The sequence below is a fragment of the Atheta coriaria genome, unplaced genomic scaffold (genome assembly GCF_025399875.1).
Source record: "Atheta coriaria isolate IRGN ID8LTWV9N9 unplaced genomic scaffold, Caltech_Dcor_3.1 hic_scaffold_4_pilon, whole genome shotgun sequence".
NCBI lineage: Eukaryota > Metazoa > Arthropoda > Insecta > Coleoptera > Staphylinidae > Dalotia > Dalotia coriaria.
In genome coordinates, this window is record NW_027045446.1 from 8,218,247 (window position 1) to 8,230,990 (window position 12,744).

General features: G+C 38.3%; 2 protein-coding genes across 13 annotated transcripts in view; both read left to right on the forward strand.

The window, feature by feature from the left end:
• Window positions 1-10,284, forward strand: part of rdgA (retinal degeneration A) — a 70,655-nt gene extending 60,371 nt beyond the window's left edge. For 10 of the 12 annotated variants that reach the window (XM_065300606.1, XM_065300603.1, XM_065300607.1 and 7 more), the window contains 12 exons: window positions 376-579; window positions 1,873-2,130; window positions 2,197-2,767; window positions 2,829-3,021; window positions 3,075-3,177; window positions 3,243-3,584; window positions 3,849-4,099; window positions 4,426-4,551; window positions 5,592-5,642; window positions 5,718-5,802; window positions 5,855-6,176; window positions 6,353-10,284. In XM_065300606.1, the coding sequence (XP_065156678.1) occupies window positions 376-579; window positions 1,873-2,130; window positions 2,197-2,767; window positions 2,829-3,021; window positions 3,075-3,177; window positions 3,243-3,584; window positions 3,849-4,099; window positions 4,426-4,551; window positions 5,592-5,642; window positions 5,718-5,802; window positions 5,855-6,176; window positions 6,353-6,399 (2,553 nt within the window). In that variant the 3' untranslated portion in view covers window positions 6,400-10,284. The remainder of the gene's footprint in view (window positions 1-375; window positions 580-1,872; window positions 2,131-2,196; window positions 2,768-2,828; window positions 3,022-3,074; window positions 3,178-3,242; window positions 3,585-3,848; window positions 4,100-4,425; window positions 4,552-5,591; window positions 5,643-5,717; window positions 5,803-5,854; window positions 6,177-6,352) is intronic. The other 2 variants (XM_065300599.1, XM_065300600.1) reach the window with 2 other exon arrangements.
• A 376-nt stretch (window positions 10,285-10,660) lies between these two features.
• LOC135790405 (UDP-glucosyltransferase 2-like) lies at window positions 10,661-12,742 on the forward strand. Its single transcript, XM_065300617.1, is given in 2 exon segments — window positions 10,661-11,883; window positions 11,947-12,742. Coding segments are annotated over 2 exon segments (1,539 nt in total). The 5' UTR covers window positions 10,661-11,061; the 3' UTR covers window positions 12,664-12,742.
• The last annotated feature ends 2 nt before the right edge of the window (window positions 12,743-12,744 follow it).

The window sequence follows — 12,744 nt, forward strand, 5'->3', positions numbered from 1 at the left end:
AGCAGCCCGAAACCGTAACCTTGTACAAATCGTAGCTTTCCTTTAGCAGTGCTTTTATTGCTTCCTTTGGGTAGCATGTAGAATGTAGAATGTCTCCGGATCTAGTTCTAGCTTTTAACTACTAACTTGAACTCCATCACTAGCTTTGAAACTAAACACACTAGCAGAGACTAATGCTTTCCTGTTTCAATGCGAGGAACAAACCACTATCTCTTCTTATGGCATCCATTATGTTTAGGAATAATTTATGACCCTAATTCCGTATATAAATATTAAGCGTCTCATTGAACTTGTCAGTCGCCAAAAGTGGACTGTTTGATCATGTCTCCCACGCATAATATAACATTTGTCTTCTGACTGTTAATCTGTTGATAGAAACACGGTCCAAGACTGAAATGCTCCGCGTGTAATGTTGTGGCACACCAGAGTTGCATTACGATATTAGTGGATCGGGTGAAGTTCACCTGCAAGCCCACGTTTCGTGATGTTGGTGTACGACAATACCGCGAACAGACCTGCATCCATCATCACTGGGTCCATCGACGGTCGGAGAAAGGGAAATGTCGCAAATGTGGCAAGGTATGTACAATTTGCACTTAAATTATTTGCCGTTTGATTTGGTCGCAAGCTGGAAGGTTTCAAGGCTCGTTTCACCTTTGACCTTAACAGCTGCTGACTAGTCAACTCATCCCCGAAATAGAATAGAAAGCTGGCGGACTGCAAAGCTGCGGTGCGTACATTTTCCAGAACTTTGGACCCATTTCGACGCGTTGACCAATGTTTTAATCCGTTGCCCGGACGTCAGCCGGCCGACAAAATCCGAACCGAACCAAACCCCGGTTGAATGTTGAAAGTTACCGACAATATCTAGCGTGAATTATAAATATGTACATATAGAGGTTGTGGTTGTGTTTATGTTGAAACTTTGCGCAACTTTCGAATAACAACATGCGAGTTTTCCACCTTTTTCTTTGAGTACTTCGCGTGCGTTTAGCAGTTTTCAGTTATAAAACATTCATAAATCATCAACTGCGTCTAGTTTATCGTCATTAAATTCATTTTGTCGAGTTGAAGTTTTAGGTGGCATTCGCGGCCGTTGCAGATTTCTTTAATTAATTGCTTTTTTATTGCCGCATTTTACTACGGTGTATGCAAGGCCCGCGGGTCTGCAGTAAAATTATGCATAACTTTGTAAATTTACGACAAAGTTGCACTAAACAGTTGATTAAAACATTTTCCAGTGATTAACATCCCCGAGCGCGCAAATACACATAAAAAGGTTGCGCGCTTTTGACGAAATTCTGCGTAATTTATTTTTTGCTGTTGATGTGCTTTGAAAAGAATTTTAATTAATATACCTCAACGCACTATAAACTTGCCATGCCATTTCCGGTAGGTCATGCGACGCGTTGTGCTTTTAAAAGTCTCGACGTAAATCGACGTTGTACTGGTAGAACCAAGTGAAAGTTGATAATCCATCACGCAGCAAGAAGCCGCCACCTTGGTCGCGATAAAAAGTTCGCTACTGGTGGTGTTGTGGAGCAAATGGCTTTCGGCACGGCGCACCGCGGCGCACATTACATCTTTATACAACATTCCACTTAGCCGAACGCTTAATGCGAACGCCACGTGTTTATTTTCCTCTTTCCGAAGGCGTTTCGCAACAATGTTTATGCTTTTACGAGGCGGTGGTTTGCGTCGTTAGCGTAACTTCTCGGCTGTACAAATGCAGTTCCTATGAATCGGCATTGTGAGCATGACATGACAAGCGCGTCTTGATGAGAAATGCGTTTCACCTCAACTTGATTAATGATGAATCCCATTTGGTGTAGAATATTCGCATTGTGTTGAACGTGCTTAATGTTGTTACAGTCGTTTCAATCGAAGTTATCCTTCAGCAATAAAGAGATCGTCGCGCTAAGCTGTTCGTGGTGTAAAGCAGCGTATCACAACAAAGAGTCCTGCTTTGACATTCAGCGCATCGGCGAGGAATGCAAACTTGGCGTGCATTCCGGCATTATTGTACCGCCGTCGTGGATTGTAAAGTTACCTCGAAAGGGGTCATTCAAATCCTCACTGAGGAAATCTCCCAAGAAGCGATCGTCAAGCAAACGACGCAATAAAGAAAAAGTAATTATCAAATGGTTTCCTCAACTTGCGCTGGAATTTATAGTCTTTGCTTTAATTTAATCACAGGAAAAAGAAACTCCCAAAACGTTCGTTCTCAAGCCAATACCTTCGAATAGCGTGCGACCTGTGATAGTATTTATAAATCCGAAATCGGGCGGCAATCAGGGTGCGAAACTGCTGCAGAAGTTTCAATGGCTGCTCAACCCACGGCAGGTGTTTGACTTGACGCAGGGTGGGCCGCGGATGGGTGTCGAGATGTTCCGCAAGGTGCCAAATCTTCGTGTGTTGGCGTGTGGTGGTGATGGTACCGTTGGTTGGGTGCTCAGTGTCATTGATCAACTGAATATGAATCCACGCCCAGCTGTGGGGGTTCTACCTCTTGGCACGGGTAATGATCTAGCGAGAGCATTAGGTTGGGGTGGGGGTTACACAGATGAGCCGATCAGCAAGATACTCTCAAATGTCCACAACAGTGATACCGTGTTACTGGATCGGTGGAGTCTGGATGTGGAGAAGAACCCCGAAGGAGATGGAAATGAAGGTGGTGGTAAAGAGAATCTTCCTCTGAATGTGGTCAACAATTATTTCTCGCTAGGAGTGGATGCGCATATTGCGTTAGAGTTTCATGAAGCTAGAGGTAAGTTAATATAGGTTATGTTTAAGTATAGAAAGTATAAGTATTGGTTGGTATCAAACAGAGGCCCATCCAGAGAAGTTCAATTCAAGACTACGTAACAAAATGTTTTATGGCCAAATGGGTGGGAAAGATCTACTTAAACGGAAATGGAAAGGTCTGGCGGAGTTGGTTACATTGGAGTGCGATGGAAAGGATCTTACGCCCAAGTTAAAGGAACTGAAGGTGCATGCTGTGGTGTTTCTCAACATTCCAAGGTACCTCCTCATTATCCCAACCATATGATGATAAAATATTGATTTTTTTATAGTTACGGTGGTGGTACCCATCCATGGAACCGTTCCATGGGTGTGTCTGAACCTTCCACAGAGGATGGTCTTATCGAGGTGGTTGGTTTAACAACATATCAATTGGTAAGTGATTATAACCTCCAAATTAGTTTCAAACTGATTCAATATAATTTTTATTTGTTTCCTAGCCTCTCTTACAAGCAGGTGGACATGGAACATGCATAACCCAATGTCGACAAGCGCGTATCGTCACCTCGCGTACGATACCCATGCAGGTTGATGGTGAGGCATGCAAACTAGCACCATCCATCATAAAACTCTCACTGCTCAACCAAGCCACCATGTTGGCGAAACGCCGCGGTGGTAAAGCCGCTGTGATGCAATCAGACCAAATCACACCTATGAAACTCAGCGTGAATCGGATCTGTATGTCCGACTATGAGCAACATCACTATGACAAGGAACTACTATCACAAGCAGCACAACCTGTGGATCAAATTGAAGTCAGTCCAGCGGCAGATCTCGAACAGGTAATACCCAATCCCAATATATCAATAACCATAAATTCATATAATAATCAATTTCATTATCTTTTTATGATATTCCTTTAATCTGGTTAATGGTTCAGGACTCTATCACTGATAAAATGGCGGCGTTAAAATCACACTTATCCTATATCCTAACAATAATAACCTCTTAAATCACTGGTGATCCCATTAACTGAGTTTATTATTTCTATAATAATTACATATTCTGCTCTTGGTTATGTATGTTATTATGTGTGCTTGTAACAGGTACGAGTGCAGATCAACAAACTACTCGGTGAGCCACTCAAGGATTGGTGTTTCGTTGACTCGTGCACTGCCGAGCGCTTCTTCCGCATTGATCGTGCGCAGGAGAACCTCCACTATGTCGCCGACATCGCCACCGACAATCTCTACATCTTGGAATGCGAGAACGCTCTGCCACCGACGCCTACCGACGACGATACTGCAGTACCGTCGCCCAGCTCCAACCACTACGTTATTCCAGAAATGCGCGTCAGGTAACCCGCTCGCGCTTTCGCCGCATAAAACTGTGATGCACCTATGACTCTTTGTTGATCTTTTGATTTTTTAACATTTTGACACTAAGTTTAAGTTTTGACTCTGTTACATTTTATTGTTTTTTGTTTGTTTTATTCTTGGTGCTTTGGGTTTACGATAGGTTTGTTTTTATTTCATTTTAAGTTTTATCGAAAACCTTCACCTGCACCGAGTTTTATATTAATAGACGATGTAAATATTATTTTTTAGTTTATTTTTCAGTTTTGGTCAATTTTTGTAGTAATGTGATTAGTTTTAGTGATAATTTTGTGGAATTGTTTTACAGTGATGAAGGTAGTTTAGACTCTCCCAGTGACCATCCACCAATGTCTCCGAAGGTGATGCAGAGCCCGGAAGAAATCGCCAATATTCAAAATGGCGATCGCAGCACTTCCGGCGTGAAGATACGAAGGTACTTTCACATTGTTCTGGCGCTCTCTTACATTTACACCAAGCCGCTGATCGACATTTGAGACTTGATTATTTTGTGTGTTTCGATACTGAGCCAGAAATATATACTTATTGCTGAACTTTAATAATTTTCCCACATCACACCAACCATTTTGGTTTTATGCATATCTCTACTTTTATTTTCAAGTAGTAGTTTTGTATTACTTTCTTAAACTATGATTTTTTTATTTATTGCTTGGTAAGTAGTGAATTCTAAAACGAATGACGTCAATCCTCATACAAAAAAATACTCAGAATAATTTTATATCTTCCTATGCTATCCCATATACAATTTCATCTCCTTTGAGTATAAACCTCATTAAACAAAGTTGTTTTTCATTAAGGTTTCGAATTGCTTTATATTCGTATACTCTTTACTTTTACGCCAACGGCTGGTAAGTAAGGTTATGTTGTGTTTTCCTTAAAATTTTGTTGCCGATTTTAATTAAACGTAATACATTCACCTCCACATAATTTGGTCGTTAGCACTTTTTTCGTACGATGGCAGATAAATAAAAACGTATCCCACCTGCGATATGAATATGTAAGGCCAACCTATATATTTGCATATCTAAATGAACATCTCTCCATTTTTTAACCTCCAACGATACTTGTGGCAATCGCAATCGCGATGGTTTTTTGTTTGTTATTTCATACTTTCTACTTATACATACACTAACTTGTTTCCTTTGTATGTTCCTTTTTTTATCGCACCACTGGGGGGTTCAATTTAAAGCGTTTAACTTAATTACCCTCGCTGGCACACTTTTACGATATCACATGTTCACTTTTATCACCACTTTAACATTTATACTATGCGAGTATTTATAGCCATATGTTAATTATTTGAATTGCTCTACTGTGAAACTGATGATGTATAATGTCCACATGAGACCCGCCTCGGTCCCTTTCAATTTTGAATGAATGTCGGGAATGATCTCTATTTACCTTTGTACCTTTTTCGAGTGTCTCATTTGAAGCTTGTGACCTCTTTGCATGCAGCATCACTGATCGACTTTTTGGTCTCACCCAGGACTCATACTCGTGCATTAGGTAAGCACTTCGGATGGTTTGTGTCTGTCGGCTCCTCCGCGGGTGGGAGGGACATAATCTCACGACGTTTAATAGCAACCTTTTGCAATTCTTTTTAAGCATGGTGGCCCGCCCTAGTGAAGCGTTGCTCAAGGCTGCCAAGGTGGGCGATCTCCAAACGGTACGATATCAATAAATAACTAGATAAATAATAAAAATTACAATATTTTCAGATTAAGGAATTACATACACAAGGATATTCACTGCTCTCAAAAGATGGCAGTGGTCAAACCGTGCTGCACATCGCCGCCCGCTATGATCAAAAAGAAGTAGTGCGGTACCTCCTCAGTCAGGCCCCTAGTGTTCTGGTGGACATGCGGGACGTAACGCTTGGTCAAACCGCGCTTCACAAAGCAGCGCAATACAAGTGCCGCGCCATCTGCTGCATGCTCATCGCCAGCGGGGCTTCACTCACCATCACAGATCTCAAAGGTCTCTCACCGCGTCTTCTTGCCATTCAAGCAGAGGACCATGAGCTTGCCGCCTACCTAGAAAGTAAGTATCCCTACTTTTAAACTGCATGCCAACACCGGAAATCAATCGTGCCTTACTTAGACCCCTACCAGATGGCATTGCAACGCCATCTATAGTCTAAAAGCTCTCAAACACATTTTATTTTATTTTGTGAACCTAATTAACTAATCATGTAAATATCATGTTGTTGTTGTTAGGCCAAGAAAGGTATCAGATGTCGTCGGGGGACTTAGGACCGGTTTGAGCGTGAGCGGCGATGCAATAAACTTAATTTCGTTATTTGCGAGTACTACCTACATATTTACTCACTCACACACATTGAGGTACCTCTCAGTGAACATATTTCAAGCAACAAATAAATGCGGGAGCGATACGTTCAATTCTCTTTCGAATGCCTTATTACTTAATGATAAAATATATACTATGTGTACTTAACTTTAATACACCCTACATTACGAGCGTTAACTTATAAGAGACAAGCGACGATCGATGATGCAAGTAATAAAACATAAGCAACAAGGTATTTTCGCCTATTGAAAACACAAAACACAGATGAAATACGTTTTATGCTAAGCAGCAAGAGAAGATATTTATGATGAACGTGTACCTTATCGATAAACCTACGAATAGATGCCGCTGATGTGCGGCCATAGCTGTAACGACATGTGATATACTTCGTTATCGAAGTTTTCGTTTTAACTCGATTTTGTTAATATTTTGAGATGATAATAAGGAACTGCTAGTGACTTCTCTGAGGGCGCGTATTTAATTAACTAGTGTGAATTTTACGTTGAGATTATTTTGCGCTAGGTAAAGTTATACCCCCGGTGAGCTAATTAGCTTCGTTCGGTCCCTTAAAATGAACTAATCTCCGCGCCAAAGTTTGCTTTGTGCGTCAAGACGCGCGCGTCTTAATTTCACTTAATATTTGTTGTGCTTCAACGAAAGTTTCCCTCGTTAGCAGGTTAAATTTAGCTTTATATGAATATTTCCGAGAGTATATTAATTTTATCGCGATATACTTGTTATAAAATGATCTTGAATATTGAGTTCCTATCGGCTTCGTTTTGGAATGTGGTTAATCGTTTTGCTCGTCCAGTTTTCTGAGAATCTTCCAATTCGAACAATCATTAAATGTAGTCAGGATGGAGGAATATAAAATTAATTACGATAGTGGTAGTAGATTATTGAGGTAGTTAGAAACGAGCGAAATTGCGTAGGTATTTTATGACCATATCATTCAAAAACTTTGGACATTCCTCGCATTATTTACTTACCTTTAGTTGTCGTGTTCGAGTGTTTGTAGATCCGAACGTGTATTACCAATTTTGAGTTGTAGTTGTAAACATTCGCTCCATGCCCCGAAATTGATCAAATAGCAATGTTTAATCCATAGATAAAATCCTCTATTTTGGCAATACCGACGTCGTACTTGTAACTAATTGATTAGCAAATAATACGTATGCGTGTGTGAGTGTGTGTTTTGTGTATGAAACCAACCAACGTATGAAAAGATGTGGGAAGGGTTGAGGTGGTTTACTTTCCAAACCATTATAACTTTGTTACGCTAGTATAATTCAATCAATGATAATTCTAAATATGTCTAATTATAACCGCCTCTTTGTGACGGCAAACAGTGGACTAATTAGGTTTTGAATTGTTAATTACGCACCTGAACGTTTCCCACACGATTGCCGCCCCTGTGTGGCGCGCGTATTGTAATGTAATTAGCAACGAACTTAAATTTAACAAAAAATATTCAAATGACAATCTATAAATGAGAGTAAACGCGATAACACTGTTTAAATCCTGACCTAAAAATGTATTAATGTTGAACGCTGTGAGAGTATTACGCATGATTTCTGAACAATATCTAGGTATATCCCACTCGGGGAATATTCGAAGACGTTTGCATTTCCGAATCAATATTATCTCAATGTTACCGTAACCAAACAAACAAAATACATATTCTGCAGATTTAATAGTGTTATCAATGAAACAATTGAACATAATATTAGCTCGTAAGGATTCTGTAAATAAGAGCAAATTATAAAAATGAAGATAAAATGCTATATTATACATTTGTAAATTAAGACATTTTTAAACGTTGTAAGAATTTGCAATTCCAGTTGTTTTCATTCTAGTTAACGTAATTTATTATGAACAAAATTTGAACTGCATTAAGCATATAGGATTTGATCTTAAATTTTAAACAAATTGAATAATATTGTAATTATGTAAGTCCAACATTCGCGAATTTAATATTTAATGAACTCTCACACACCACTCACCGACACATTACACACACGCTAAGATAATGTATATTATGAATTTCAAAATGAATCAATTGTGACTAATAATGTAAATATAAAAAAAAAAACTGTATATAGGAATTAATTGCGGAAGGCACAGTATTTTTCCAAAGGTGTAAACGCCACGAGCGTGCGAAAGACATAAAGATACCAACTTTTCGTGGATTTTCGTGCGCGCGTGGCTGATTTTTGCATGTCGCGATGGGATTTCGTCCGCCCGTCAAGTGCCAATTTGCAAGTTAAATATTCCACTCGGGTGCCGGAACATCGACTGACGACACAACTAGAAATAGAAGGAAACTGAAAAAAAAACCACACACACACAACTGGCAACACGTGCAAAGGTACAAATTCGGCACGCCATGTTTAACTTGCAAATTCGTCCACTTTATTTATATTATCAATATCTGAGCCCACATATTTATAATAGAGGAAGCGGGTGGGCGATTCCCAAGCTGACATCAATTTGCGATGATAAATATGTACGCCGAATCGGTATCCGTCTCGCATTATCGAATTTTCACACATTTCCATAATGCGAGGTGCGCCGAGCGTCGAAAATATGGTAATACATTATGGCAACACAAGAATATGTACCGCCCTTACACACACACACAGAAGGAAGCAAACATAAAGAACAAAAATGTGATTTTAGCATATTACGATATTGCAAACGTTGTTTGGAAATTATCGAATATATTTTGAAATACAATGATGGCAAATATGTGCAATTTGTGGCGAAACACTGATAAGATGAAACGGCAATGAGAGGAAGAAAAAAATAAAAATTGAACAGCACTGTGTGAAAACTAATTTAAAACATACAAAACCAAAACCAAAAAAAAAACGTGTTTATAATGCTCAATTTGATGTAATTTAACCGGTTTCACTTTTATCGGTGTGACTTGCCATTCTGCGTGAAAATGATGAAAACAAACACCAACCAAATGAAAACTTTAAACTTTAACTTTGTATACATATATTATGACGAACTAGGTTTAAACTATATACGAAAGTTCTCACTAAATTATTGCCAATGAAATTTCTCGTTTGAAACGCGCGGTGACGCGTGCACCTTCATCAATTACGAACTAGCGGCGTAATCAACACTACGAAATTATAAAACATTAATGAACGAGCAACCAGAGGGTCCAACCAAGAGTCAAATAGATGAATTTATCGCAACATTGCACATTTCAATTATATCTAATATGAACAAACAAAAGAGTACAACTGCTGATGCGGGGCGATGGCTGGACGCAATTGATTTTCGCAGAGCTTCAGAACTTGACACATATAGAAATATATTATTACATATATATACCATATACCTTTGAATACATAAAGCTATACCTACCCGATATTTGAACGATGAAATACTGATGAAAAGTTTTAATCAATGTTTAACAATGTACTACCAAATGTCTTTATTTTCTTATCGAATTGAAACAATTAACTTGTAACGCCTAGCTCTAACAATATTGATCAACTAAAACGAATTATAATTAAGACATACATATATACCTATATATATTTGCACTTTTAATGAAACGTTTACCGACCTGCGGGGCACTATATATTTACACCAAACCAACTTTCCATTTGCCAATGAATCAATGAATATTCCGTGACGTAACTATTCGATAAGAGATTGCATTCGGTGTAACTGACGTCGATTATTGTTTTTGCCTGTAACACTTTGATTTCATCCACTCTCGACCACTGTTCGAAATAATTGAAATGAATGATATGTATACATTTTCTATTTACTTAATATTGTACATTTTAAAAATAAATCAGTTATTAATACATGTAAATTGGATTTTTTGTTTCCTATCCAGAATTTCAGAATATGAAAAAGTAATATTTATTACAAACCAATGTAATTTATGGTAAATAAAATAAAATTTTGTAAAATTTGAGTTTGTCCTTCAATTATTCTCTGGTTCAGTTATTTTTAATGTTAAAGACACTCTAGGTTACTGCTACTTTCAGTTTTAGTACAATTTTGGTCTTTATATTTTAGAAATCCTTAAATAAATATTTTAACTCCCTCGTCAGTTGCGATATTTTGTTTCAGGCCGGTTGGCGCACTCTAATGCATGATCGATTTAACAGCGTAGTTTTCAATCAAGTTGCTAGTTTGAGAAAAATTCATGTAGATGTTGCTGCGTGTTCCTTTATTTATGTAAGGTGTTGGTTATTCCATGTGTACAACGTGCGAAGGTCGAACCGATGTGTTGTAAAAATATAACAGAATCACTCCTTCCAATTCCTTCCTTTCCTACCTATTTTTACAACATCATGTGTTTCATAGTTGTGTGTTTACCTAGAGTGAAAACACCGCCTGTTTTACAATTGTTCTCGTGTTATTCATAGTGAATTTACCAAACAAATGTAAGTTTTAAGTATTATATTGTTACCTGCTGTAGTTTGATTGACCCTTGATTGGAAACATGTTGTAAATATAGCTTATCGTCTCAATCGTCTTATGTCATAGATTAAGTTCCATCTGATAACATTGATAAAGAAATCAGACATAATTCTAGTATGTAATACACTTCAGTTCAATAAATTGTTTACTGGGTGTAACCATGATCAGAATACTCTTCACTTGTTTACTGCTCTTGTATACCACTGATGCGGCCAAAATCCTCGCCGTGATTCCAACCGCGTCTTTTAGTCATCAAGTGTTTTACCAACCACTATGGAAGGAACTGGCTGTGCGAGGGCACGAGGTAACGCTGGTTACCACCGACCTGATCAAAGATTTCAACAACACAAATCTTCGCCAAGTTGATATCAGCATCGCATATGAGCACCAGACGAATTTAAGTAAAGATTTGATGTCAACGTTCCTGGAAACAGACAAGATTACCGCGTTTCAGATGATCAATGAGGTGCAATTCAAGATCACAGAGGTGGTTTACTCACACAAGGGAATAAAAGATCTCTTTAAGGATAAAACACTGAAATATGATTTGCTAATGTTGGAATGTGTTTTCGTCGGCTCTTACACGTTCATGCATCGATTCAAGGCTCCTACGATTTGTCTGACATCTTTGGATGCTTATCATGAAACCCACGCAGCGATGGGCAACCCCACACATCAGATTTTGTACCCATATTATATGCTTCCCTTTAGTGAGCCTTTGAATTTTTTCGAACGGATGATGGCATTAACTTCTATGACAATGATGACTGCTTATGTGGATTACTATATTGTACCAAGAATGCATTAAATACTGTCGGCATCTTTAGAAGAAGAATTTCCGTATCCAACGGAAGTAGCTTTGGACTTTGATATGTTGTTCACAAATTCCAATCCATTGTTTGGCGCTGTAAGGCCATTTACTCCTGCAACGATTTCTCTTTCTGGAGGTTTGCACCAAACAACACCAAAGCCTCTTCCAAAGGTATATAAAAATCACAAATTTAATCATTTTTAATATATTAATAGTAAATATGTTATACTTTAGGATCTTCGAGACTTCTTGGATTCCGCAACTGATGGCGCAATCTACTTTAGTCTAGGATCGAACGTAAAGTCTAAAAACATAAGTCCAGCAACGCGTAAAGCTATTATTGAGGCGTTCAGTCAACTTACCAAGTACAAAGTGCTTTGGAAATTCGAAGATGACGAAATGCCCGACAAACCTAGCAATGTAAAAATTTCAAAATGGGTTCCTCAACAGGATGTTCTCAGACATAAGAATGTTAAAGTATTCATCACGCAAGCTGGTGTACAATCTCTGGAAGAAGCCTTGTATGCCAGAGTTCCAATGATAGCAATACCGTACTTTGGCGATCAGGAAGCCAATGCTAAGCGCTTGGAACAGAAAGGCTTAGGATTATGTCTTGATCATCATACGTTAACTGCAGAACAATTTAAGCAAGCGCTTCTTGAAGTGATGCTTAACGAACAATTCAGAGAAAGAATCGGTAAAGTGGCTGATATTGTTGCTGATCAACCAATGAAACCGTTGGATAAAGCGGTGTGGTGGACTGAGTACGTTTTAAGACATAAAGGAGCCAAACATCTGCAAGGACCTAAAATTCCTGCATGGCAGTTTTATTATTTAGACGTTATTGGATTTGTTTTTGCAATTGTTGGTATTATAACTTTCAGTGCATATAAAACGTTCAAAATGTTATATACATGTATGTGTAAAAAGCAAAAGAGCAAAACTGATTGAACTAAACGAAACTTAAAATTTAAGTTAAGTTATAATTTATTTTGTTTTTAACTTGAAATCATTAAAAATGTTGAAATAAGT